At 39.6% G+C, this 28000-nt stretch overlaps 1 protein-coding gene across 1 annotated transcript; it reads left to right on the top strand.

The window, feature by feature from the left end:
* Window positions 1-56: 56 nt before the first annotated feature.
* Window positions 57-28000, top strand: HCFC2 (host cell factor C2). Its single transcript, XM_070947339.1, has 16 exons — window positions 57-222; window positions 3504-3652; window positions 5487-5647; window positions 6363-6571; window positions 7555-7639; window positions 11394-11497; window positions 15325-15513; window positions 16110-16295; window positions 17947-17993; window positions 18935-19052; window positions 19575-19754; window positions 21750-21814; window positions 23194-23334; window positions 24122-24307; window positions 25295-25580; window positions 27932-28000. The coding sequence occupies exons 1-16, from the start codon at window positions 57-59 to the stop codon at window positions 27955-27957; spliced, it is 2298 nt and encodes a 765-aa protein (XP_070803440.1). The 3' UTR covers window positions 27958-28000.

The raw sequence follows: 28000 nt of genomic DNA, 5'->3' as shown, positions 1-28000 counted from the left end.
TCCCCAGCAGCTGCCTCAGGCCCCGCCGCGGTGCATTGTGGGCGTGGGCGGATAAAATGGCGGCAGGCGCCGCTGTCCTGAATTGGAAGCGCGTTTCTTCTTTCACGGGGCCGGTCCCCAGATCCCGGCATGGCCATCGCGCCGTGGCGATCCGCGAGCTGGTCATCATCTTCGGCGGCGGCAACGAAGGCATCGCCGATGAGCTGCACGTGTACAATACCGGTGTGGATCGGGGAGGGAGGAAGAAGGGAAGGAAGAGCAGGGCGGGCTCGGTTGCCCCTGGCTGGGCGCTTTCCCCTTCAGCAGTAACTGCTGCTGCTTCGCTACCCGCGAAAAGGCCTTCGGCGTGGTGGCCTCAGGGTCGGGTTGGACGAGAGGGAGGACGTCTCTGCGAAACTGGGGTAGTGGTGGGGGGCGCCCGGGGATGCTGGGCTTGGGAGTTTGCAACGGGGTTTCAGCCTTCTGCCCTGGCGTAGCTTCGTGACGGACGGAAATGCCTGCCCTCGTTACCTGTTGGGCTTTAAGGGGACACGGAGGACGTGTGTATTCGCCGACACGGAGCCGGCCTTCTGCGCTTAACCGAAGAGAAGAGGCTCCGAAGCCGTTTTGGCTCAAGGGCATCCACGGAGGTTTAGTCCTCGTTCTCTGGGCTGAACTTGTTGTGTAGCCCTTTTCCTTCTTTTATAACCTCGGTGGGGGTGCAGATTGGCGACCGAAGGATGGGAAACAGTCTTGTCAGGTTTTCCCCTGCAAGGTTCACTCAACCACAAATTTCAGCTTAATGGGTTGGCCATAAAGTGCACCAACGTAGAAAATTGAGTCAACGCAGAAAATTGAGTTAAACTGGTTAATTCCGTTGGTACATTAACTTTGGGTGTGTTGCTTTATATTTGCTTTATAGTTCCTATCTCCAAGGGCATAATCTTAATCCCTGCATGCAGCTTTATTTTTTGTTATAATGACCTATTCAAGCAGGGAATTACTGTCTTAGTATGGTAGAAGCAGGGAATGAAGGTTTTTAGAGTCTGGGATATACTGTATATATCTTTTTGTGCTGTGTGTATTTTGTGCACACAAGATAAGTACTAGTGAGGACTAGCTATATAAATCTGCAGACTTCTGTTCCTAACGTATAGCATACATCTGTTAGATGAGGATGGAGTAACTTTTGTCTTTCATAATTTTGCCTGATGGTGATGCTAATCAGATAATCAGAGATATGTGGTCTGAATAAAGACGAGTATAACAGTAAAAAAAGTCATTGTATCCAGAGATAAGGAAGATTCATATAAAGTAGTGCAACATGAGCAATGTAGGTGTATAAATTATAGATACAATGTAAAGATAAAAGTATGTCAAAAACTGCAAAGTCATCAAAACACTTTTTCTGTTAAGTTTAGTTGACTATGTAAAATACTTTTAATTTATAATGCTTTCATCATGGAGGGATTGTGAGTTATTGTATGATTTATTTCAATTAAGCTTTCCAATAAAAATGCTTTGGGTCAGTGGATAAATGAAAAGATATTGTGAATCTATATTAAAAATGGATGATATTGCTATAAGCATGGGTCAGGAAATGACAAAATATTTGGTGAGAATATGTGAAAGCATTTGAAACTGTATTAAGATGTAAAGTAGAATGCTGAGTTCTAGGAAAAGATGATGTGTGCCCAGCAATTTTGCATTGAAAGGTTATGAATGGAAAGAATAATTTGTTTGGAAATTTGCACATGATAAATGAGGGCAGTAGTTCGAAGGTATATAGGCAGTAACAGATTTGAATCTTGATTATAGGCCACCAAATTGGTATTTACAAGTAGTCCTTGACTTACAACCTTTTGTTTAGTAACCATTTGAAATTCCAATGGCACTGAAAAAAGTGATTTATGAATGTTTTCACATGACTGTTGTAGCATCCTCATGGTCATGTGATCAAAATTGGGATATTTGGCAACTGCTATGCATTTATGACAGTTAGAATGTCCCAGAGTCACCTTTTGCAACCTCCTGACAAGCAAAGTCAATGGGGAAGCCAGATTTATTTAACAACTGCAGTGATTCACTTAACAACTGTAGCAAGAAAGGTCTTAAAATGGGGCAAAACTCACTTAACAGCTGTTTTGCTTAGCAGTGGAAATTTTGGGCCAATTATGGCCGTAAATTGAAGATTATCTGTAATAAAGTTGTTCAAAGTATAGACTGTGATAACCAATTAGGTTTGCTGAAATTGGGATATCACAATGGGTGTAATTAGCCTAGTTCTGTGATGGCAAACCTATGGCATGTGTGCCCGAAGTGGCACATAGAGCCATGTCGCCTGGCACGTATGGCATCTCCCGTTCCTTTTCCGGGTTTCTTGCGCGCATGCGCGTGCGATGATCAACTGGCCTCTTTGCATGCAGCAGTCCCAGAAACTAAAAGAGTTGGTCTTCTGTTTTCCTGCGTGAGCATGCGCACTGGCCAGCTGATCATTGTGTGCTCATGCATGCCAGAAACCCGGAAGAGTAGCTGGCTGAAACCAGAAGTTCAGTAGCTGAAACCGGAAGTTTGTTTTTGGGTGCACGCATGCACCCTGAGCAGCTCCTCTTCTGGGTTCAGGTCCAGGTGCGCGCATGCGCGCACTCTCTTTTCAGCACTCAGTGCTGAAAAGGTTTGCCATCACTGGCCTAGCTAGTAAATTTAGAGGTAGACAATAGCAGGAATGTACTGCTAATTTGGAAATGGGGCTCTAGATGTATGAGATGTATTTGTACACTTTGAAAACTTCATGATCCAATCCATTTTGGTAAGGATGAATGTAGGAACATTTTTTTCATAAAACAGGGTTTTATGAAGTGAATCTTTGTGCTGAGGGAAAGAAAGAGACCATACTGAAATTAGATGTGGGAAAGTTATAAGAATTAATAGTTTTTACACTGCAAATGAAATATAGAAATAGTTTTGGGTGCAGAACCTGATCATATTACATTTCTTTTTTTAATATTAATTTTTAATATACTGCTTGATGGGAAAGTTGGCAAAAAATAAATTGGGACCTATTGATTTTTCTGCAATACTTTGCATGGAGTTTTGAAGTTCAAAATTGTGTGATCAAATTATCCCAACTCCTGCCTTAAGTTATTCGGTTAAAATGAAAACTATTTGGTATTTTGGTATAGATATTTACATAAAAAGATAGTTACCTCTGTTTTACTTAAACAGTTATTATATCAATGTTTTATTACAGAACTGCCTATCTTTTGCACCAGGTTCTAACTGGCAGATCTTGAGACTGATTGGAAAGTAAAGAATCAAACAATTTTCGCTTTCCAGATGAAGAAAGGAATACTTTTTGTTTAAGAATGCAAGGTTTAAAACCTAATCATTTAATGAATATTAAAGTCCCATTATTAAATGTAGCGATTCTGTGTTTAAATTTGTGGATGTCTTGTTTAGAAGTAGCATCAGGCTCATGCTATTAATTCTGACCTAGGTCCATTTTTGTATGTCTTTTGCTGCAGCCACAAATCAATGGTTTCTTCCTGCTGTCAGAGGAGATATTCCACCAGGGTGTGCAGCCCATGGATTTGTCTGTGATGGTACCAGAATATTAGTGTTTGGAGGAATGGTTGAATATGGAAGATATAGTAATGATGTGTATGAACTGCAGGTACTGTATGATTGATTTTCACAATTGTTTAACTAGGTTGAGAATCTTGGTATCGTTTAATAAATTCTTAAATGGGTGCCTATATATTGTACATATTAAGATTGGAAGAGGTTGATGTAATACCAATAGCACTTAGACTTATATATCACTTTATATTAATGGTTAAGACACCAGGCTAGAAAAAAGGGAAACTATGAATCCTGCCTTAACTGAAGCCAACTGGGTAACCTTGGGCTAGTCAGTCTCTCAGCCCTAGGAAGGAGGCGATAATAAACCTGTAAAACCTTGCTAAGAAGATTGCAAGGACATAACTACCCATAATATCAGGCTGATTTGGGATTTCCTTTGAAATTCCAGATAGAATTCTGATTTCTGGAAGGTAAAATAAGCAAATCCTTATCTTCTGGATCTTGGAATGACATCTGTAGATTACAATGCACTTTCTCACACATTCTTTGGTGACTACTAGTACTTTAAAAAAAAGTATCTAAAGTATGCTACCATACTTTTTAAAAAAAAGAATGTGAAAGCTAGCATGCTGGAAATGAAAGAACTAGCTCTATCGTAACATTTATTCCCATTAAAGTCTCTGGTCCTCACATAGTTTCTAGAGGCATTTTTAGAAAATTAATTGAAGAACAGTGCTTGCTTGCTTACTTACTACATTCAGTTTTGGTCACCACGATGTAAAAAAGATGTCGCGACTCTAGAAAGAGTGCAGAGAAGAGCAACAAAGATGATTAGGGGACTGGAGGCTAAAACATAAGAAGAACGGTTGCAGGAACTGGGTATGTCTACTTCAATGAAAAGAAGGATTAGGGGAGACATGGTAGCAGTGTTCCAATATCTCAGGGGGCTGCCACAAAGAAGAAGGAGTCAAGCTGTTCTCCAAAGCACCTGAGGGTAGGACAAGAAGCAATGGGTGGAAACGAATCAAGGAGAGAAGCAACTTAGAACTAAGGAGAAATTTTCTGACACTTAGAACAATTAATCAGTGAAACAACTTGCCTCCAGAAGTTGTGAATGCGCCAACACTGGTGTTCTGTCCCCCGTCCTCACACAGACAAATGCAATATCAAACACGCCTCCCAATAATTTATTGTATAAACAGACCAGAATTCCTGGCAGACGAGTTCTGGCAACTAACTGTAAAACCCCTGCCAAGTCCAATTAGTACTCCCAAAAAGCAGGAAAGGCCTTATCTGCAGTCCGTTTCCAAAGCGACAAATTATCCACAAGAGTTTAGTCCAAAAGATATCTGAGCCGAAGTGCAGGATTCACGATGTGACTCTTTAGAGTTTAAACTTTTGTCCGTCACAAAGCCTGCCGAGCAATCACGCCCCCTTTTATCCCTTGTGGGGCGTGGATCAGTGACTCAGCTCAATCCCTGGCCCTCCCACGCCTCTTCCTTTGCTGCGCACGCTTCTCCCTCCGATGCTGCCTGGGATCAAGCCAGGAGTCATCATTATTACTCTCTATCAATGGGTGCTCCGAAATGCTTTCCTGGCCTTTGGATGGAACCTGAGGCATTGCCAGAGAGGAGGGTCCTGGAGAGGGAAGCCTTGTCAGTTCCTCCCCCTCACCTTCTGAGTCCTCTTCCTCCATGAGGACAGGCTCGGGAGTCGGAGTCACAACAACTGGAAGTTTTTATGAAGATGTTGGATAACCATTTGTCTGAAGTTTGTAGGGTTTCCTGCCTAAGCAGGGGGTTGGACTAGAAGACCTCCAAGGTCCCTTCCAACTTTGTTATTCTATTCTATTGACTTCTGTTGGATGAGAGTTTGGCAGCCACAATAGTAGTAATTTTGTAACATGCTCTTTTTCCATCTACAAGGCAAGTCGATGGCTGTGGAAAAAAATGAGACCCCAGCCCCCTTCAGCAGGTTTGCCTCCATGCCCTCGCCTTGGCCATAGCTTCTGTCTATACGGCAACAAGTGTTACTTATTTGGTGGACTGGCAAATGAGAGCGAAGACACAAATAATAACATTCCCAGGTATGTGGATGAGTTTGGAACAGAATATTTAGTATGATTTGTTTAGGTTTTCTCACTTTTAATCAGCTATACGGTAAAATCAGAATGTACATAGTAAGCCTATTTAGTATTCAAATCTATTCATAATTACTAATATCAAAGAGGAAGATTAGCAATGAACTGTCAAACTGATCATTCTTAAATCCAGAAATATGAAGCTCGATGCTTGAAAATAACAGCAAAAACATGCTTACTAGTAGCATTTGGAGCAGTTTACATTAAGTTTATCTTAAACTTATAGTGATGTATGGTTTAATGGTTCATTGATCAGAGCTAATGAATGACATTTTAAAACCTCTTAATGTTGCTTTAGCACCCTTAAGTTGCAGTGTCTGTACATATTTCAGTTTGTTTGTTATTTAGCCTATAGTTAAACTAATCTAAAAGTTGGAGCTCCACCCCATACATTTTAAAATTGGCATAGTGAAAAAAAAAGTTTTAAAATGCTTCTGGAAGACATATGGTAGTTTTGACAAATCTCCAGGTGAGGAAAATTCCTCATTTTTTTTCTTTTTGAAATCTGTTTTTTTTTTACAAACATTTAATATACTGTATCCTTTGCAAAAAAAAGGCTTTGTTGTGTAAAAACCTGGGGATTGCATTTACAGGTTGAAATTTCTTTCTGGTAGTGCCATAGAAAGTTATTGGTGTTTTCTGTATTTATAACCCTCTTTAGATATTTAAATGATTTCTATGAATTGGAGTTACAGCATGGATCAGGAGTCATAGGCTGGAGTATTCCATTGACCAGAGGAGTTTTGCCATCTCCCAGGGAATCCCACACAGCTGTTATATACTGTAAAAAAGACTTGGGAAATCCAAAAATGTTTATGTTTGGAGGGATGTCTGGTTGCCGGCTTAATGACCTTTGGGAGCTTGATATAGGTGAGTACAATTGCAAGTAAAGCTGTGTGAGTTATTTTTTAAAAAATACACTAAGGAATAATTAATTCTGAAGGATTTGTTGTGTGATGGGAAAGTTTGCATCACCTTGTAAATTTATTCTTAAACTTCAGCTCTATCTGAATGCTATTTCTTACAGCACACAGTAAAATAAGCAGTTTGACCTAATGGATTGTAGCCGTTTCTAAATTTCATCAAAAGTATTTGTTACATCAAAAGTATTTGTTGCATTATGTTTTAATACTGATAACACGACAAGTATTTTTTAAACTACAATTTTTAAAAAGAATTTCAAAATATTGTTTCTTTGAGTGATTATTTAAAAACAAAATAGTCTTGAAATAGTATTTAGTCAAAACAAGACTAAAGACTTGTTTTGAGAGATGGCTTTGTCCTTTAACACTTGTTTTGCAAATACAATAATAATTGGTAGGATATCACAGACTCTAGAATTGAAGGAGGGCAATAATCACAGGTGATAAGAAAAGTTCCATTTCCATAACTCAAAGATCTTGTTTGAGGGATGAAATGCAAGTGTAAAACTAGTGATGGCAATTTTTCTTTTTATTTTGCTTGTAACCTTGCATAAAACTTTATATTTGGAATTTGGATTCTGAAAAGTCTAAGGAAGATTACCAATTTTCATCGCATGTGGCACTGAAAAATAAGTGCTCCACCATTTAAAATACCACCTTCCTGTATGTTGTAACTAACTTTTGGTGCCTACAAATATACTTTTCAAAAATAACCCTCCTTAGCATCTGTCTGTGCACAACAAATTTCCTGAAGTCTGAAAAACAATATCTTACAAGTGTGTTTTACATAAATGTTCACGGAGTAATAAAATGTTCATAGAGGTTTTTTTATTGGGAGCCGCCTAGAGTTGGTTAGAACATGGATGGCTGTATAAATGTTATAAATAAATAATCCCTTCTATATGCTTTCTCTGTTTTTTCCCTTAATAGAGACAATGACTTGGTCGAAACCAGAAACTAAAGGGACAGTGCCACTTCCCCGTAGTCTCCATACAGCCAGTGTAATAGGAAACAAGTATGTCTGTTGTTAAAAGCTCACCTATAGAAAGGTACACCTAGTAGGAGACCATTACTCTAGTGTTTGTATTTAGGGATCCTGCTTGTATGTGGAATGTAGTGAGCATCAACCCTGTGAGAAACACTGCCTGCAGATTAGGGGAGCTAACAATAGACCTCCAGGAAACCAAAATGGATTTCTTAAACATATGTTTTTTATTTGGGGACATATAATCCTCTGCGCATGACTTCAAATTTAATTAGAAAGCCCAATACATCTTTTAGAAAGGAAAAGAAAAAGACAAAGAGCTTTGAAAATCAGGAAAGGCTTACTTACGCATTGATATATTTATTATATGTTGGTGCATTCGGAGGGCAAAAAATTTTATAGTGTAAGTAGCATAAGAGTAATGCTAATGTCTTATTTCTAGAAGTTGCAATTTAATATTGTAACCAATCCATATAGTTTGTTTAAGATGTTGCAGGATTATTCATTATAAATAAGAATTTGTAGTTGATTGCTATTATTAATAATACTGCTTTTTTATAACTTAGGTGTTTTCTAGCTCTATTATTTCATTGAAGATTGCGGCTATACATTATAGCATATATTCTGGTGTCTATTTAACTTTATCCCTCAAGATACATTTTTGGGGCATTACATTTCTATTTAAGTTGGAGTCATGTGATCTCCATACCACCCCTGCTAATGTGATGCTCAATTTGTATATAAAATTCAGATGAGTTCAGAAACACGATAGATAGAATATTTGTTTCCCTACAATCACTGTGCATGAACTGTTGCTAGAAATCTGACCAGAACTCAGGGCAAGGAGATTTGCATCTGAATTCCACCACTATAAGCACTGGACACCAAACGTTTGTTCTGTAATGAAAATTACCCTACATTATGCACTTTATTTATTTATTTGATTTATATACAGTAGTTGCCTATGAGTGGAGCAGTGGCCTAGAGGTGGAGCTCTCACCTCACAATCAGGAGGCTGTGAGTTCAATCCTAGGTAGAGGCAGATATTTCTCTCTCTGGGCACAATGAGAATATATCTGCTGAATATAACTCCGCATTGGCAACAGGAAGGGCATCTGGCCAGTAAACACTCAGCTCCATTCAGTTGCCGTAGACAGTAATCCACTCACCACACAAAAAAATCATCAATAACAACAGAAGTCACCTATTCATCTGACTCAAATGCTTGGGAAAACAGCCAGCTCTTCAGTGCCTTATGAAAGGCTAACAGGGTTGGGTCCATTTAAATCTCTACAGCAGTGTTTTTTTCAACCTTGGCAACTTTAAGATCTTTGGACTTCAGTCTCAGAATTCTTCATGTTGGCTGGGGAATTCTGGGAGTTGAAGTCCAGATGTCCTAAGGTTGAGAAACATTACTCCAGAGGGATGCTATTCCACAGGGCAAGTACTGCCATTGAGAAGGCACAACTCCAGGGTCCAACAAGATGACATTGTTTGATAGAAGGCCCCTGTTGGAGCATGCCCTCTCTACTAAATTTGGTGGGCCAAACAGAAGCAATGGGAGAAAGATGATCCCACAAGAAGCTGGCCCTATGCTATGAGAGCTTTATAGATAACAACCAGCAACTTGAATTGCACCTGGAAGCCTCCTCAGAACCAATGCCAGTTGTAGAGCAATAGTATTTGAGGGGCATAACGAGAAATACCAAAAACTGCCTACATTCTGCTACATTCTGAACCAGCTGCAGTTTCTGAATGTTCTTCAAGGGTAGCCCGTCTAGAATAAGTTACAGTAATCCAAACAGGAGGTGACTAACGGATGGGTCACCGTGAGCAAGGCTTCTAGGCTCAGTAATGGGTAGAACTGGAACGCTAGATGAGTCTGTATAAAAGCACCCTGGCAACGGCTGCCAAGTGTTCTTTGAGCTCCCTCAATCTTCATTTCTGCATTGCGTGAATATTATCTTCTTATATGAAACTCCCAAACGAATTATTGATTAGCTACATTGCTACAGAATCAAATGGCCTCATATCCTTTACTAGATTTTCATGTTTCATTTGATTTACAGAATGAAAAAGCGATATATCCATAACCATTCATTGGATATAATCCCTTCTTGTCACCCACTCATAACTGAAGAACATGGTTAAAATTAAATATGTACTGTATAATGTTGACATTAAATGTGTATAATTGTGCCATGAGAGAATGTATCTAATGATCTAATGTATCAATGATTAGGTTTAGTAATAGATGACGACAGATACTGTGATTGCTTGCCATGGTGTTTATGTGGACCTCCAAATCAGCCTTGACTCCAGGTAGTTGCCTAGACAAGTCCCTGCAGTTTTCTTGACAACATTTTTGAATGTGGTTTGCTCTTGCCTCCTTCCTTAGGGAGTGACTAGCCCAAAGTTCCACAGCTGACTTTGTACCTAAGAAAGACTAGAATTCAGTTTCATGTCTCATGCTTTTAACCAGTCCACTATATTGTGTGTCTACTGTGTCACAAATAAAGATAGTGGACTGTGGACTTCACCTGCCTCGTGAGGGAAATTATGCACTATCTACATTATCATGTTCTTCATTAGTATCGCCTAGTAGTTGTTTTAAGATTGGCTTGTTGCTAGAGATGATCAGATTTTAAAACAGTTTATACCACCATTCAGAAGGCATGTAGTAATTCTGTATTCTTTTTAAAAAATAATTTTCTGTTTGGAAAAAAAGATTAAAAAATAAGGGAAAGATAGTATTAGGACCTCCCTCTCCATAAAATTCTAAATGAAACACAGTAATTTCATGATTTGAAAATATTGTTTGAAAGAAGCTGAGTCCTCTTTCAGTTAGCCCAGTATAACTCTGTAATAATTTACTGTTGAAATACTATGGTGTTTTAATATATGTTTTTATAGTAATTCATGCTTATGGCACAATGTAGGTTCACCCATCATGCTAAGGTACAATGTGATGTTTGCTTTAAGCTTACAGAAGTATAAACCATTGCTTTATGGCTTAACATATTCATAATTTCAAAAGGGACAGAGTGGCTCAATGGCTAAGACACTGAGCTTGTCGATCGAAAGGTCGGCAGTTCGAATCCCTAGTGCCGCATAATGGGGTGAGGTCCCGTTACTTGTCCCAGCTTCTGCCAACCTAGCAGTTCGAAAGCACGTTAAAAATGCAAGTAGAAAAATAGGGACCACCTTTGGTGGGAAGTTAACAGCATTCCGTGCGCCTTTGGCATTTAGTCATGCCGGCCACATGACCACGGAGACATCTTTGGACAGCGTTGGCTCTTCGGCTTTGAAACGGAGATGAGCACCTCCCCCTAGAATTGGGAACAACTAGCACATATGTGCAAGAGGAACCTTTACCTTTTTATTCATAATTTTAATAAATCATGGCTGAATAAGCCATAGACTAATGCAATTTATGAAGCCAACTGAAATTGTTCTATCCTTTCAAAGCTAAGATACTACACAAATAAATTAACAATACATTATTTTAATGCAGCTTCTAAAGCAACTTTAGTAATCAGTTTTATATTTTGTATTAATATCTTCTTTAAAATCTAGTAAGCAAAGACATTATTGGTTATTCATTTCTCTGAATGTATGGCTTGAGAGGACTGGAGAAATGGGAAAGGGGGTAAGATCAAGTTTTAGTTAGGAACTAGTAGTTTCTGTATAATTTGTAAGATGAAACGAAGCTCAGAAATTAATTGTGCTTATATCCTCCCCCACTTTGTTCCTGTCTTCACCCTCCATGTTCTTATATTTGCAGAATGTACGTTTTTGGTGGATGGATCCCACAGAGTACAGATGAGAGCCTCCCTGCTCAAGATGGGGAATGGAAATGTACTGGTTCATTTTCTTACTTAAATTTAGGTTAGTATACTTCATTTTTTATCACTTACAGAGTAACTGTGTACCACTTACATCTGCATGGGACATAATCTGCCATCACTTTTCTACCTTGTGCGTAGCAGGGATTCCACTACATTGGATAACCCTGCAGACAGTAGATCTCTGCAAATAATATGGCTCTGTTCTTAAAATAATACTGGAAATTGAAATTAAAAGCAATACACTTAACCTATATCACTTAATTTTATAATAAGTGATTATGGCTCTGTGTTGCTTTGTTATGGAGCAGCTCCAGGGAAGAGGCCAATGGAGCAGTTGTGAATGTAGGTTGCCACTCCACAAGGCAGACTTCAGGTTTATAGTCCCCATCACTTTCAGTGAAAGGTGGCTCTTTGTATGTATGTATGTATGTATGTATGTATGTATGTATGTATGTAAAAAAAGTCAGATTTTTTCAAGCTCTGCCCTCTGCTTTGAGATAAAAGCCTGGGTGGCGCAGTGGTTAGAGTGCAGTACTGCAGGCTGCTTCTGCTGACTGCCGGCTGCCTGCAATTTGGCAGTTCAAATCCCACCCGGCTCAAGGTTGACTCAGGCTTCCATCCTTCCGAGGTGGGTAAAATGAGGACCCAAAATTGTTGGGGGCAATATGCTGACTCTGTAAACTGCTTAGAGAGTGTTGTAAAGCACTGTAAAGTGGTATATAAATCTAAGTGCTATTGCAAAAAGAGATTTAGTCCTTTTGAAACTCAGGCTAGAACTTGGCAAAAGTCTGTGGAGCCCACTTGCAAATAGTGGGATTCTCCATCTCTCCTGCAGACTCTAAATAACATGTGGCACCTCAAGAAGCTGTGGAGGTCCAGGGAATTTAAGCAAGGAAAAAATACACTTCAGGTAGTTGCTATTTCTGTAGAAACAAATCACATGTTTAGCCAAGAATTAACATTAGGTTTATGATTCCTTTGCTGCGTTATGCCAAGTCTTAAGTCTCTGGCTCTGTACATCAATTATGAAATATGATGTTTGATGCCAGCCTTCATGCATATCTCAAGTTATGTACATGAAGCTAATATTCTTATGATCCATTATACTTCTTGTGTGATCCATACGATTTTGGGCAGATAATTTTCCATTTGTAGGAGAATAGTATCGTCTTGTGGTCTTTCTAGAGTACTGTCTTTTCTTTTGGATTTTGATCTTTTTCACAAGTTATTAGTGGTGGTATATGGTGATATGCACAGCTTTGTAATTTATCTTCTTCAACATTGAACGGTTGCATTTTAATACTCAAAATTGTGATTTCTTATATTTTCTCTTTTCTTTTAATTTCTTTTAATAAAGATTGTGTTTATATCTCCTGTGGTATTGCTGTATCTCCCAAGAAGGGCTGAAGAATCTAGTCACTGTCACTATGATATACTTCCAGGAGATAGCATTAATGAAATGATTTCCTTGTTTTACATTTTGAATTTTTAATTTTTAATTGCCAGAAAAATAGCATACTGTAGGTTGTGAGAACTCTATCCAATTAAATATACCGTATATACTCGAATATAAGCCGACCCGAATATAAGCCGAGGCACCTAATTTTATCACAAAAAACTGGGAAAACTTATTGACTTGAGTATAAGCCTAGGGTGGGAAATGCAGCAGCTACTGGTAAATTTCAAAATAAAGATAGATACCAATAAAATTACATTAATTGAGGCATCAGTAGGTTAAATGTTTTTGAATATTGATTTCAAAGAAAAACAGTAAACTAGCTCTGTAAGTGGAAAAGAGGATCAACAAAAACAATATGGTATCAACAATAACTTTAAAAGTACTGTATATGAGTTGAGTAGCTATATAAATTTGTTTAATAAATACAATGGGAAAGATCTTTGGGGATTCCAGAATTTACATGGCACTAATTGGATTTTTGATCTCCCTTTTATTTTGAGACATAATAGACTAGTTTTACACTATAAAAAAATTACACAAGAGAATTTTGCTTCCAGGGGGCTGCAGGGAGTCTTGCTAGGCACCCCCCTCATGCCCCTAGCAAGCCTCCCTGCAGCCCCTGGGAGCCAAAAAGGGCCGTGGGGGAGGGGCGCCACCTCCCCCATGCCCCATTTTACCTTTAGCAAGCCTCCCTGCAGCCCCTGGGAGTCAAAACGGTTGCAGGAAAAAAGGCATTTTTTCCTCACTCGAGTATAAGACGAGGGGGGCTTTTTTCAGCATAAAAAATGTGCTCAAAAACTCGGCTTATACTCGAGTATATATGGTATGTGCTGCTGAAGCAAGTAGGGAGAGGCATACCAGAGGAAGGGGAGGATGACAAGTGAGGTACCTTTTGGAAATTAATTAATGGCAACAGGAATTACCAAACTGCTATCCCAAAGTAGAGGTCAAGGCCAATGTGTGAGGACCCAGAGGGCTTCTAGGGGGAAAAAAAAACCTACTCAAATGTACTTGAAAGAATGGACAAAGGATTATCTTTGTTGAAAATATAAAACATGTGAGAGTTCTTTGATATGGTCCTGTGTGTCAGAGTTCCAAGTAACACACCCATAGCAATCAGAACTCAGAGGCAGTTGGATTCCTCAAAGAATAGATTTATTGGATATGTCATATTGGCATGAGATGTTGAAAACCGACTAAATGTTCCAGTGGTTTTCACCTAATTAAAAATAAAAGTCATTTTACTTTTTTTTTTTAATTTGATTTATATGCCGCCCTTCTCCGGAGACTCAGGGCGGCTTACAATGTGCTCAGCAATAGCCTTCATACTTTTGTATATTTATACAAAGTCAGCTTATTGCCCCCACAAATTGGGTCCTCATTTAACCTACCTTAGAAAGGATGGAAGGCTGAATCAACCTTGAGCCTGGTGAGATTCGAACTTGCAGTAATTGCAGGCAGCTGGTGTTAATCACAATGCTTTTAATCTGCTGAGCCACCAGGCCCTACTTTCTCCAAACAATCAGTCACATGGTCCAAGCAGGATACAGTCCAGTCCCCTCCTTCTGGACACCTGGTAGGAATGTCCTTGGTTCCCAAGAGAAAGTATTTTATTTTGGCTACAGCACCCCAGCTATCTCTACTTTCCCCTCCCTTTCCCACAGCTCCAGTTGTGGCAGCACTGAAGCCCCAAAATGGCCACATCTGGGCCAGCTTCAGGGTTGACACTGTGATCAATTGGTACTTTTTGGGAATGGTGTTTAACACATGTAAGTAGATTAATGGGAAAATCTTCAAATGTTAAAGATGTCATTGTGAGGCTGAGTTACATTTCAAAGCTTTGGAATCAAACCGCTTATCAGGAATTATGGCTATATCATATGAGGAAGGTGGGAGTGGCTAAAATGAAGATCAGGTTTTGAATCTCTAGCTTCCTACCTTCTAGGACTTGCTGGACCTAAAGGGCAAATGATGAAACATAGTATCTTCATCTCGTCAATGCCATAATTATGTACTTGCATCAGGCATTGGGATGCAAGTAAATAATCATTCTTCTGATGATTTCACATACAAGTTATTTTTTATTTCATTGTGCTTTGCTATGGATGCTGCTGTGTGTTATATAGTTTAAATATGTGAATAGGGTGAAAAAAACAAACCATTATATCTTTTAAGCCAGTAAACTACTATTGACAGACTTGTTGCTACTTTAACTCTAGTTAATAATTATGTGCATTGCATAGATTTTATAGGATTTCCTGGTTTATTTTGTTTTTCTACCTCCAAGAAGCAGTGGTGAGAATGAATTTGCTCATTATGAGTTAGAGTATATTAAGCAGTCGGTGTAGAGTTACTTTGATTAAATTCTAATGCCGTCAAATATTTTTTTTAATTTAATTTGTTATCAGATACTTTAGAATGGATAAATCTAATCCCAGATTGCCAAGAAGATAAAAACAATGTGTTACCAGGTCCAAGAGCTGGCCACTGCACAGTCATTGTTGGCTCTCGCTTGTATATATGGAGTGGCAGAGACGGCTACAGGAAAGCTTGGAACAATCAAGTGTGTTGCAAAGATCTTTGGTATCTAGATACAGGTGAGCAGTCTACCTAATACTTTCTGATAACATTATTGATGGTGATTAAAAACCTGCTCAGATTTAAATGTATTTGCTTTTCTGTTTTTGAAATTTTTAAAAAATCAGCCCAGTAATGTAAATATGCAAGAATTGCTCTGTTCTGAGACTCCACACTTAGGTTGGATTTACACAATCCACAAGGCTGAAACATGGTTACGTTGTTGTTTAGTGTTATGAGAACCCAGGCAGTTAAATTAGTTCAGTAAATTACGACTCGCTTAATAATGGATTCTGTGATTGATTCCATTAAGGAATTTTGTGCCTATAGATTCGGGCATCAGGAGGGATTCTCGGGGGAATTCTGGAAGTTGAACTCTAAAGTTGTTGAGATTGAGATACACTCCCTTAGAGCTTTTGACACCAGATATCAGATAGGCTTGGACTATCCTTAGAATATTAATGTATATTCCTTCTCTTCATTTGAGAGCTTGCTGGAATAAATACTTTTTTTTTCTGTAGCATGATGTGTACATAATTCTTGTATTAGAAAATTTTAAATCTCCTTTAAAAAGGTTTACATTTTATTGTAATTGAATGCATTCTTCTCTTTTAAGAGAAACCACCAGCACCATCACAGGTACAGCTGATCAGAGCTACAACTAATTCATTTCAAGTTAAATGGGACGAAGTTCCTACTGTTGAAGGATACCTTCTTCAACTAAATTTAGATGTGCCCACACCGGTTCCAGCTGATGTACCCTTTACTGTGACACCTGAACTACAGTCATCCTGTGTGCAAGGTAAAGTAGCACATTTTCCAAAATTAAAGCAAGTTTATAAGTTACATGAGTAAAATAGTTGCATAACTCTTTTTTTTCTGGAATGTCTCTTGTTGTTTGGGATTGATTCTGGCCTAACTTCTGTTCTAGGATCTTGCTTATCTGTTGTAGGTTGGTGCATGTAATCACCTAACCTGTCTTCCTCGGGTCAGGTCATAGCAAGCAAAGCATAAAGTGACAAAAGGACCCAATTTGTCTTACAAAGATTGATTTTATAGTGTGCCTTTCAAATGTCAGAGGAGACTTGAAGTCTTACAACAAACCAAAAGATTTCACAGATGGAAAGAAAGCATAATATGGATATTTTGAAGCAACCTTAACCTACAGGTTCTGAACAATGCTCTTTCTTAAAGAAACTTAAAAAGTCAAAACTGCAAATATTTAAAAAATGTTATTTCAGCTTCAGATCAACCCATCATATACATCAGACCTGGGCATTTTGGCTGTCCCTTTCTGGCCCATGTGAGGTCACTTGGAAGTTACAAAATAAAATGTAAATAAGAATGCTGGAGGGGCAGGAGAAGAAGACAAGTATGCTTCTTTAGTTGACTGGCAAGAGAAAGAACTTTTCTGCACTTGTGGCAGAAGCAGCCGGGCTGAAGCGAGGCTCCATGTTCCCTCCTCCCTCAACACATTGGCACCAGCAGCAGAATTAAGTTCGGCCTATTGATTTGGCCTCTATAATAGTCCCAGTTTCTAATGTAGCCCCTTGGGAAAATTAATTGCCCATCTAGATATACATCAACAAGCGCTCCATGGCATAGGGCCTAGCTATCTTCGAGACCGCCTGCTGCTACCGACGACCTCCCAGCGACCCGTGCGCTCCCACAGAGAGGGCCTCCTCAGGGTGCCATCAGCCAAACAATGTAGGCTGGTGACCCCCAGGGGGAGAGCCTTCTCTGTGGGGGCACCTACCCTCTGGAATCAGCTGCCCCCAGAGATAAGGAGAATCCAAGACCTCAGTGCCTTCCGCTGTGCCCTTAAAACCCACTTTTTCCAGCAAGCCGGGCTGCCTTAGGAAGAAATTTTTAAAAATTTTTAAATGTTTAATTGGTTTGTGGTTTTTTGAATTTTGGGCCAAATTTATATAGATTTTAATTGTTTTTAATATTTGTATTTCATGTTTTTAATTCTGGCTGTGCACTGCCCTGAGTCCTCAGGGAGAAGGGCGGTATATAAATTGAAAAATAAAATAAAATAAATAAAATAAAATAAACAAAATAATCATGATTGATCAAGCTCCATGTTTTGGAGATGACTAATTTCTTTATCAATCTTCATTTCAGGATTGGGGTTGGCTGATTGTTTTTGGCAGAAAATTAAAAAAGGAAAGGCAAAATGAAGTTGTCTCCTTTCCTTTTAAACAATAATCACCTGAGATGGAAAATTTCCTGGTCCTGATTGATAATTTAGAATTAAACTTTCCCAGGCTTTACTGAATTGTGCCCACTATCTAGATTGAGTCATTCATTCATCCATCTCAGAATCAATGGGAGGGTCTTTTCTCCTTTAATTCCTTTAACTATTTGTACCTTTACATAGAAGAGCATCCCCTCTCCCCCTTTTCTTAGGCAGCAAATTCTAAAATTAATGAATATTGTCCTTCTTCCAGGAACTAAACTGGATCTCCACCCCAAAACTCTCAGTGCCTCAAGCAATGTAAGTTAATACTGTGAAGAATATTATTAGGAATTTTCCAAATAATATGACTATGTGCTCAAAAAATTATAATGTAATTGGTCTATATGTTTATTAGCAAACAAAACCCTTATTACCTAGTAGCTGTTCTAAAGCCAAAATACTAATTTTGCCCAATCAAATCTCCCTAGTGTTGACTAACTAGGATAATTAACATGCAAACGCTACATATCCAAGGATTCAGCAGTATGGTGATGCCACTCACACTGGTACCCAACCATCCAGCCTATCACACCTTTTTTCCCATTGCTTTCCTAAGCAACAGAGGCATCATCTGGTAGACCATGCCTATGTACCCACTTTAAAGGGCTCTGTAACACTTGTTCCTCATCCCAAGTTAAGATCTCCCAAGCTTCTTTTTATCCTACCTAAAGTAGCACCAAATCCAAGCTTGCCAGCAGACCCACTGGAGAGATATTAAGCCCCTGGACCCAGTTGCTAGATGGATTTTTTTTTAAAAGGGATCACTATATCACCTTACATATATCACTACCACATTAGAAGTATAATTCAATGACAATTTTTAGAGTGGATTTGGGGGACCAATCCAAGACTTTGTGTATAGGTTGTGCATCCTGCTTTTGGGAGCCAGTTTTCCCCTCACACAGCAGCATATGGGAGGATGTAGTAATAGACACTAGTGTTCATGTGATTAGGGGCCCAAGGGGATATTCTCCCCATTCTTCAGCAGAATGAGTTCAGAACTTATGTTGACTCACACTCCCCCCCCAAAAGTTCAGATATTAGTTCCTACATAAACCATAAAATCTATAGAGACTATTGGGCGAAAGATTCATAAAGCTGTTGTTCCCACCTGAAGCAGAATCACGAGTCCTTAGGTGCCGAAATCCATAAACGTAGTGGTTACTACAGAGAAATTGGTGCTTGTCTTCTCTGTCTAGGTGCAAATTTCCATTTCAGAGGCTAAAGCCAAGATTCCAGAAACTGAAAATATGAAGAAAAACCATTCCGTTTCCAAAGAGTCCAATGTCCCTTTATGTTTGCCTGCTAGCACTTTAGGTAAGCAGCACTAAGTTGAAACTTATTTGTCAGATGTGGTTCCAGGTGTATGCGGGATAAGAATGGATGTTAATGCTTCAATTTTTATTAATACATTTTTATTATTATTATTGTCAATGGAAATGATGTCGAAGCAACAGTGGCGGATAACATTTATCACAGAGAGTTATTCTATGTGGAATTGTCCCGTGGTGAGTTGTCCCACAACGAGTTGGTTGTGGCAAGATGGCTGCGGCGAGTTGTCCCATTCTGTAAAAATGAGCATACTAGACAAAACCATGTAGAGACACCCCCTCTTTGATTTTGTTTTTTAATAAGTTTTTAAAATAGATTTAATGCGAGTAAACATTCAAAACGGATATCTCATATACCCTGAAGACCTAAAACCATGTTATTAAACCAGTTTGCTGCATGGACATCCCAGCTACATCTGAAGGAAAAGAATTTCTGTAGAAAACAAACATCTATTAATTTTTGTCTTGGGATCATATGTGATGGGCTTTTGCTTTTCTCTCCTTTCAGATCCTCAGAGGTCAGCAAATCTAAATGAATCACTTGACTTTGATTCAAGATCTTCCCAAATAGATACTTCTACATCTAGCATAGCCTCCACCACACAAAACATAGTAACCCAGCAGACTGTTAGAACCAATTCGTCAAACGGGGCAGTTGCAAAAGATGAAACTTCATTATTATCAACAGGTAGTTCAAACCTGGAAGTCAGAGCGTGTCACGTTTTGTATTTTGAATCACATTCATTATGGGGTTTTTTTTCATGCTTGTTATAGAATTCCATTTCTTGAATAGCATCAAGATGTACACATCTAACATTTTTAACCAAGCTATAAATAGGTTTTTATAACACATGCAGGCAGTGCCTTTGCTTGAATCAATAAATAATATATTAAGCTTAATTCCTCATTTCATTCAGACTGAGGAAAGATGGTTTCCTGGTTTATACCAAGCCAGGCCATTAAGCCAGCTTTAAATTGTAGATGAATATTAATTTATTGTAGATGAATATTAATAAATTGTAGATGAATATTAGTTTAATGGCCTGGCTTGGCATATTCATATTTTTGAAGTTTAGATGAAATGGGAAGCTAGGGTAGATAGAACAATTTCCAGTTTTTCAGCATGTGTGCTGGTATAAAGATTTGTTTATGCAGTGACTTATAAAGCAAAACAGTGATAAAATGAGTTCTTTAAGATGCAGATAAGCATATCTGCTCCTAAGGAAGGTGAGGACATCTTAGGCCAGTCTAAACCATAAGGCTATCTTTTAGTTTGCCTTTTCTTTAACCAGATATTTTGAGATCTCAACAGGAACTGTTTAGTTCTTGGTGTAATAATTTTATTTAGCCTTTCCCTTATTGTTCTTATACCCTTGTGGATTTAAAAAAAACACATTAGAATGTTAGGTTTCTTTTGGTTTTCTTCTCAATTGGAAATAATATTTAATTTGGATTGAATGCAGATATTATTTTTGCAATTTTTTAACTTCCAATACATATGCAGTATATGAAATTATCATGCTTTATGAATGAAGTTTTAGATATTTGAGTTACAAATATCTCTTTTTAAAACTGCATTTTTCAAAAAAACAATGGTGGAGATTTGTTGCAGGCCAGATCAATTATTTGTTTCCATATATTTAGTTTATATTTTGAATGAAGTTGGGCTATAAATATTCCAAGTTTTAATTAAATCACTGGCATCTAAAATTACAATTTTAACTGTTCACAATACTTAATATTATTAAGCATATTAATATTCATTGTGCCATATATTTTTAATATGTTCCAAAAAATGTAGGAGAAGGAATATGTTTTTTTGTTTTTTTTTAAAAAAAGGCTGGAATCTGGTAAATGTACAATATCTTGCCAAAGATGCCACATCAAAATATAGGATTTTGAACCTTGGTAGCCCTTGATTACTGTATTTTTCAGAGTATAAGATGCACCTTTTCCCCCCAAAAAAGAGGGTGAAAATCTGGGTGCATCTTATGCTCCGAATGTAGCCCTGCCCAGCTTCTCAAACTGAGGTTTCTGAAAAAAGCATTAGAAATGAAGCTTCAGAAAAAAAAAACCCAAACAGAGCTTCAGAAAAGAAGCCCCCAAACAGAGCTTCAGAGGCTTTTTTTCTGAAGCTCTGTTTCAGAGGCTTTCAGAGGCAGGAAAAAGTTTTTTCTGAAACAGAGTTTCAGAAGCAGAAAAAAAAAGCAAAAAAAAGCAAGGCACAGAGCTCACAACTAAGGAGCCTGTTGCTAAAATTCACCTCTGGGAACAGCTGATTGGGGGTATTCTAGGAGGCCGATATACCTGCCAATCAGCTTTTTCCTTATTTTTCTCCCCAAAAACTAAGGTCTGTCTTATACTCCGATGCGTCTTATACTCAGAAAAATACGGTACTTTTTAAAAATGAAGCTATTTTTATTTAATTTTGCATGGTCTAAATTGAATTCAAGTTTATTTTTTTCATTCAGCCTATATTTATCTGTTCTTGATAGTCATGCATTACAGGTAGTTTGTCAGTTGCTTTCCAAGTAAAAAGCCAGCATTTTGCTTCCTGCCTGTAGAACAGAAATGTTATGAAACTTTATCTCTGAAAGTGATAACGAGATTTCCACTGTTGATGGATTTCTTTTTGAAAGTGTTTGTAATTGTAGTAAAAGAATTTCAAATGTGTTTCTCCTAGTTAAAGAGTCTCCAGTGCCCTCAACTAGAATTATTAACCCTCTTGATTCAGCTATACAATCGCCTGTAAGTACATGACACATTTTGAGCAGCAGATATTGCCAAAAAGATTTATCGCTTAGAGAATCAGAGGTGGGCTTCACATACTGTAGCAATTGGTTTGCCCAGCACTGGAAATGTGAGCGCTTGCGTGCGGCGTCACCAAACACAGCAATTCGCTCGCGTGCAGCGTCCACAGTGCATGCAACGTCAAACAACACAGCAATTTGCTCGTGCGCACCGTCCAAACATGCGTGCAGCATCAAAAACACAGCAATATAGGATGGGATTGTGCCCGGGCAGGTGGGTGGGGATGGGCCCACCCGCAGGTCGCCACTACCAGTTCGCCCAAACGGCTGAATACCACCTCTGTAGAGAATGATCAGTATTTATGTTATCAGTTTCCTCAGTTAGTTGGAAACTGAGTCAGTCATGCCATTTGCAGACTTGACAACTTTTATTCTGTATATGCCTTAATTGCATTAGGCATTAGTTTAACGTAGCATTGGCAACTATGACATCAAATTGATTTCAAATGCTATCTTTACTTTTCTGCAGCATGCAGTTATATTAACAATATTTCACAGAGGGCTAGTATAAGTGGTTGGATGACTTTAAATACATTGGGAGTGGTGCGGTGGCCTAGAGGTGGAGCTCTCGCCTCACAATCAGGAGGCTGTGAGTTTGATCCTAGGTAGAGGCAGATATTTCTCTCTCTGAGCACACTGAGAATATATCTGCTGAACAAAACTCCGCATTGGCAACAGGAAGGGCATCCGGCCATTAAAACACTCTGCTAGCTCCATTCAGTTGCCCAGACTCTGCCCCACAAGGGATTATGGGGTCGTTAAAAGAAGATGATGACTTTAAATACATCGTACAAGCAGACTTATAACCACAATTGGGATTGGAATTTTCCACAAGTCGTTGCAGTCCTAAATTGCATCAGGCCTGCTTTTATGATAGTTTTTACACTAGTCATTCAGTGAATCCAGCTCAGTGGGTGTTTTTTGCTGGAAATAATCGTAAGCATGTAGCCGCAGGACATTGCAACTGGTCATAAATGTCAGCTGAGTGCCCAAGTTGCAGTCACATGACAATGAGAGTCATTTTACAGTTGTAAATGGAAGCATAGGTTGTAAGTTACTTTTTCCAAGGCCATTGTAACTTTGAACAGTCTTTAAATGAATGGTCGTAAATCAAGGACTACCCGTGTCAATGGAAATTGACATGTGTAGTACTATCACATAATCTGCTCTCTCCTCCTACTATTGGTAAGGCTGTCATTATAGGATGGGGAGATTTAATTCCTTCCACATTCAGGTCTCCAAGACTGAATTGTATATTAGACTCTTGATGTGGAGAATGTCCATACTTTTAACTACTGCCTGTTCTTTGAATTATAGAAAACTTCACCACCAAAGCAGAATGCAAGAGTGAGGACACAAGAACGAAAGTGGAATGATGTTGGGATTTTTCAAAGCAATACGGCATTAGTGAGCCAGTTTTATTTGCTGCAAGAAGAAAAGATTCTTTCCAGCAAGAAGGTCTGTTGGATTTTCCTATTAAATAGTAACAACAAAATTAAGTAGGGACGTGACTGGATTTGGAAGCTGAGATGAAGGAATTAGTATCTTACGTAAAGAACTAAACAAACCTGTGCCCTATGCCATTCTAGTTATTGTGGTTATGGGTTTGTTGTATTTACATCGGGGTGGGTTCTACTTACATTTACTACCGGTTCGTAACGGGAGCACACACACTTCTGCGCATGCGCAGATTGCCAAGTACGATGTCAGGGTGGGTGGGCAGAGCTTCCCACTACTTTAACTACCAGTTCTCAAGACAGAACCAGGAGCAACCCAACACTGATTTACATAGTCTTTTTCTGTCACCAGTTAATTTTAAAAATTTCCTCTTTCAATTTGGGAACTCTGTTTTTTTTTTAAGGCAGAGAGTTGCATCGGCTTTTATAAAAATGAAATTCAATGTCCCATCATGTATCATGTTCCACTCTCCCATTTACATCCATGGATCTTAAAAACATTCAAAGCTGTTTTTGCTTAATGGGCAGCTGTGCTGGAAAGCTCTTCCTAATAGGAAATTCAATCTAGAACAGGGGTGTCAAAGTCGCGGCATCACGGCGGCGTCTCATGACATACCACAACTTTTTCCCCTTCGCTAAACCAGGTGTGGGCATGGCCAGCGCATGACGCATCCGGCCCGTGGGCCGTGAGTTTGACACCCTTGATCTAGAACATAAGGAGTCTTTAGCACCTGTGTTTTAAGAAAAGCAAATAATTATTTATTTCTTTTCATGTTATTTATGTTTAGGGAGACAATACAGATATTCCAAACGCCAGTTTATTTAAGAAACAGGATCTCGTTCCTGGCACTTTATACAGGTTCAGGGTTGCTGCAATTAATGGATGCGGTGTAGGGCCTTTCAGCAAAATCAGTGAATTTAAGACATGCATCCCTGGATTTCCCGGAGCACCTTCAATTGTCAAAATTAGCAAGGTAATCATTCTTCCTTCTTTCTTCCATCTCTGTAAATCTGAATAGGGAACTCATGAAAGGCTTAGAGAAATGAATGTTCCTTGGAAAAGCCGGCAGTGAGATACTTGCAATTCAGGGTCACAGGTCCAGCTCACATCCTTTTTAATTATTCTGTTAATTTTGTAGGCTTGTTCTTGTCGCCTAGCTCTGCATAAGCAGAGGTCTCCCAAAGCCCGGAGCGGCAGCGAGGGAAATAGGGAGCTTCGTCTGCTTCGTCCCCAAAAGTAAAAAAAAAAACTTTTGGGGCTACGCAGAGAGCTCTACCTGCCCCCGCCGGCTCTATCTCCATTTCCACATGGAAACGGAGTTTTTTCGAGCCGCCTTTCAGTTGTAAAGGCGGCTCTTTACAGGCAATGGGGCTGGCGATCCAAAAAAACCCACCTCTGAGTAGTCATCAGACTTTTGTTACAGTGGTTAACAATATGGATTCTTAATGGAAAAATCTTGCTGTTAAATCCAAGATTGGATCTTGGAGCAGCCCTTAGTCATGATTTAACTTCTAATTTCATATATAGAACCTTAGATATATATAGTACATTATAATAATGTACCTTACAGGGTTACTGGAGTTATAACTGAAACACTGTAAAATCTCATAATCTCAACATAGACATGTGTTTTGAAGGACAATATTTAATCCCGGATTGGCATATCATGCGAAGCCTGTTTTATTTAACCATGTTTTAGTGAATAAACCATTGGTTACTCCGTTCTCAGATCACACTCAGAAACACAGTATATTTGCAGTCTTGAACTGAATTTTCACAACACGCTAACCCGGAAAGCTATATTATGGCTCAGTACAATGTATGAGCTGAAGAGTGCCTCTGCGTTTTTTGCTCAGTATTGAGCAGCAAAGTAATCTGCACATACCAGAAATTAGAGAACAAAATTACAGTTTCTCTCTCTAGAATTGTAAAGGGAGGGGTTGTTTTGCTTCTTCCTTAGAGCGCAGACTGTATTCATCTTTCATGGGAGCCTCCAGTTTCCCCTTCGGGAAATATCCTGGAATATTCCGCTTATTTGGCAATAAGAACCACCCAGCTTCATGAAAATCCTAATCAACTTATGTTCATGAAAATCTATTGTGGCCTTAAGACCTCATGTACAGTGACTGATGCCCAGCTTGCAAACGCTCACGTTGATCATACATCCAAGCCGGCCATTGTGTTCAGGATTTCGGCCAAGAATGAGAGGGGGTACGGACCAGCCACACAGGTTCGATGGCTCCAAGGTAAATTGAGTGGTTGAACCAAATCTTTCTCAATACAGGTAGTCCTCAACTTATGACCACAATTGAGCCCAGAGTTTGTTGTTAAGTGAGAAATTTGTTAAGTGAATTTTATTTATTTATTTATTTATTGGTTCAATTTATATGCCGCCCTTCTCCGGAGACTCAGGGCGGCTTACAATGCGTTAAGCAATAGCCTTCAAACTTTTGTATATACCTGCTTAGTAGGGCTTTCGCCCCCCCCCCCCCAAGTGGTGTTCTTTTTTTAATACAAAGTCAGCTTATTGCCCCCACAATCCGGGTCCTCATTTAACTACCTCGAAAGGATGGAAGGCTGAGTCAACCTTGAGCCTGGTGAGATTTGAACTTGCAGTAATTGCAGGCAGCTGGTGTTACTTAACAGTGCTTTAGTCTGCTGTGCCACCAAGGCTCTTTGGGAATTTTGCCCCATTCTACGATTTTTCTTGCCATATTTGTTAAATGAATCACTGCAGCTGTTAAATTTAGTAACACGGTTGTTAAGTGATCTATCTTGATCCATTCCAGTCGGGTTTCAGACCTGGGTACAGCACGGAAACAGCATTGGTCGCATTGGTTGATGATCTCTGGAGGGCTCGGGATAGGGGTTTTTCCTCTATCCTGGTCCTATTAGATCTCTCAGTGGCTTTTGATACCATCGACCATGGTATCATGCTGCGCCGGTTAGAGGAGTTAGGAGTGGGAGGCACCGTGCTGCGGTGGTTCTCCTCCTTTCTCTCTAACCAGTCGCAGTTTGTGTTGATGGGGCCAGAGGTCGACCTGGAGGCGCCTCATGTGTGGGGTGCCGCAAGGTTTGGTCCTCTCACCTCTTCTGTTCAACATTTATGTGAAGCTGCTGGGTGAGATCATCCATTGTTTCGGGGTGCAATTCCACCAGTACGCTGATGACATCCAGCTGTACATCTCCACCCCGGACCATCCCAATGATGCCCTTGACGTGATGTCCCAGTGTCTGGAGGCCGTGCGGATCTGAATGGGGAGAAACAGGCTCAAGCTCAACCCGTCCAAGATTGAGTGACTGTGGCTTCCGACGTCCCGATATAGTCAGTTGATGCCATCACTGACTATTGGGGGTGAGTCGTTGGCCCCCACAGATAGGGCTCGCAACTTGGGTGTCCTCCTGGATGCACGGCTGTCCTTAGAAGAATATGTGACGGCCGTGGCCAGGGGGGCTTTTTATCAGGTTCACCTGATCCGCCAGTTGCGTCCCTTTCTGGATTGGGACTCCCTACGCACAGTCACTCATGCCCTCGTCACTTTCCACCTGGACTATTGTAATGCTCTCTACATGGGGCTCCCCCTGAAGAGCACCCGGAGGCTCCAACTGGTCCAGAATGCGGCCGCGCGGGTGGTTATGGGAGCATCATGGTGCTCCCATGTAACACCTCTCCTGCGCGAGCTGCACTGGCTCCCGGTGGTCCTCCAGGTGCGATTCAAGGTATTGGTTACCACCTTTAGAGCGCTCCACGGTTTAGGACCCGGGTATTTACAAGACCACCTGCTGCTACCAATAGCCTCCCACCGGCCAACTCGCTCCCACAGAGAGGGGCTCCTCTGGGTGCCACCGGCGAAGCAATGTCGGCTGGCGACCCCCAGGGGCAGAGCCTTCTCTGTGGGGGCTCCTGGCCTCTGGAACGAATTGACCCCTGAGATGCGGAGGATTCCTGACTTGTGCACCTTCTGCTGGGCCCTCAAGACGCTTCTATTTCAACAAGCCGGGCTGGCCTAATTTTTAAATTTTAATTGTTAATTCTTTTTTAAACACTTAAATTGGGTTGTTTATTTTAATTATATGGGCCAAACTATTTAATATTTTTAAACTATTTTTTAAATTTCATATTTGTGAGTTTTATGCTGGCTGTACACCGCCCTGAGTCCCTTTCGGAGAAGGGCGGTATATAAATTAAATTAATAGTAATAAAAAATAATGATAAATCTGGCTTCCCTGTTAATTTTGCTTGTCAGAAGGCCGCCAAAGGTGATCACATGACCCTGGGACACTGCAGCCGTCATAAATATGAACCAGTTGTCAAGCATCCAAAGATAAATCACATGACCATGGGGATGCTGCAGTGGTCATAAGTGTGACCGTTAGTGCCGTTGTAGCTTTGAACAGTCACTAAATGAACTGTTATAAATCAAGGACTATTGAAATATGTGAAAAAATATTTTTCAAGAATATATATGATAAATTTTCAGTTTTAGCTCTATATAATGTAGCTTTAGTTAGCCTTGACAATATTTCTTTGTTCAAACAGTTAACAAATCAAATAAGTATGCTTGAAGATGTAACAAAACTTTCTCTTTCCTTACAGAAATGAAAACATCAAGCTCAAAGTAGAAGCAGGATATTACACTGCGGATTATGAATTGGCAGTTAGTAC

Source organism: Pituophis catenifer, unplaced genomic scaffold, assembly GCF_029215685.1.
Source record: "Pituophis catenifer annectens isolate HBS135680 unplaced genomic scaffold, rPitCat1.0.hap2 SCAF_7, whole genome shotgun sequence".
Taxonomy (NCBI): Eukaryota; Metazoa; Chordata; class Lepidosauria; order Squamata; family Colubridae; genus Pituophis; species Pituophis catenifer.
The sequence above is the reverse complement of the archived record's forward strand: the minus strand, read 5'-3'. Positions and strand labels throughout refer to the sequence as shown.

Coding starts and splice junctions, on each gene's coding strand:
- HCFC2 (XM_070947339.1), top strand. CDS start 57: ATGGCGGCAGGCGCCGCTGTCCTGAATTGGAAGCGCGTTTCTTCTTTC. Junction 16,296..17,946: donor ACAGTCATCCTGTGTGCAAG/GTAAAGTAGCAC, acceptor TCCTTCTTCCAG/GAACTAAACTGGATCTCCAC. Junction 19,755..21,749: donor AACTTCATTATTATCAACAG/GTAGTTCAAACC, acceptor TGTTTCTCCTAG/TTAAAGAGTCTCCAGTGCCC.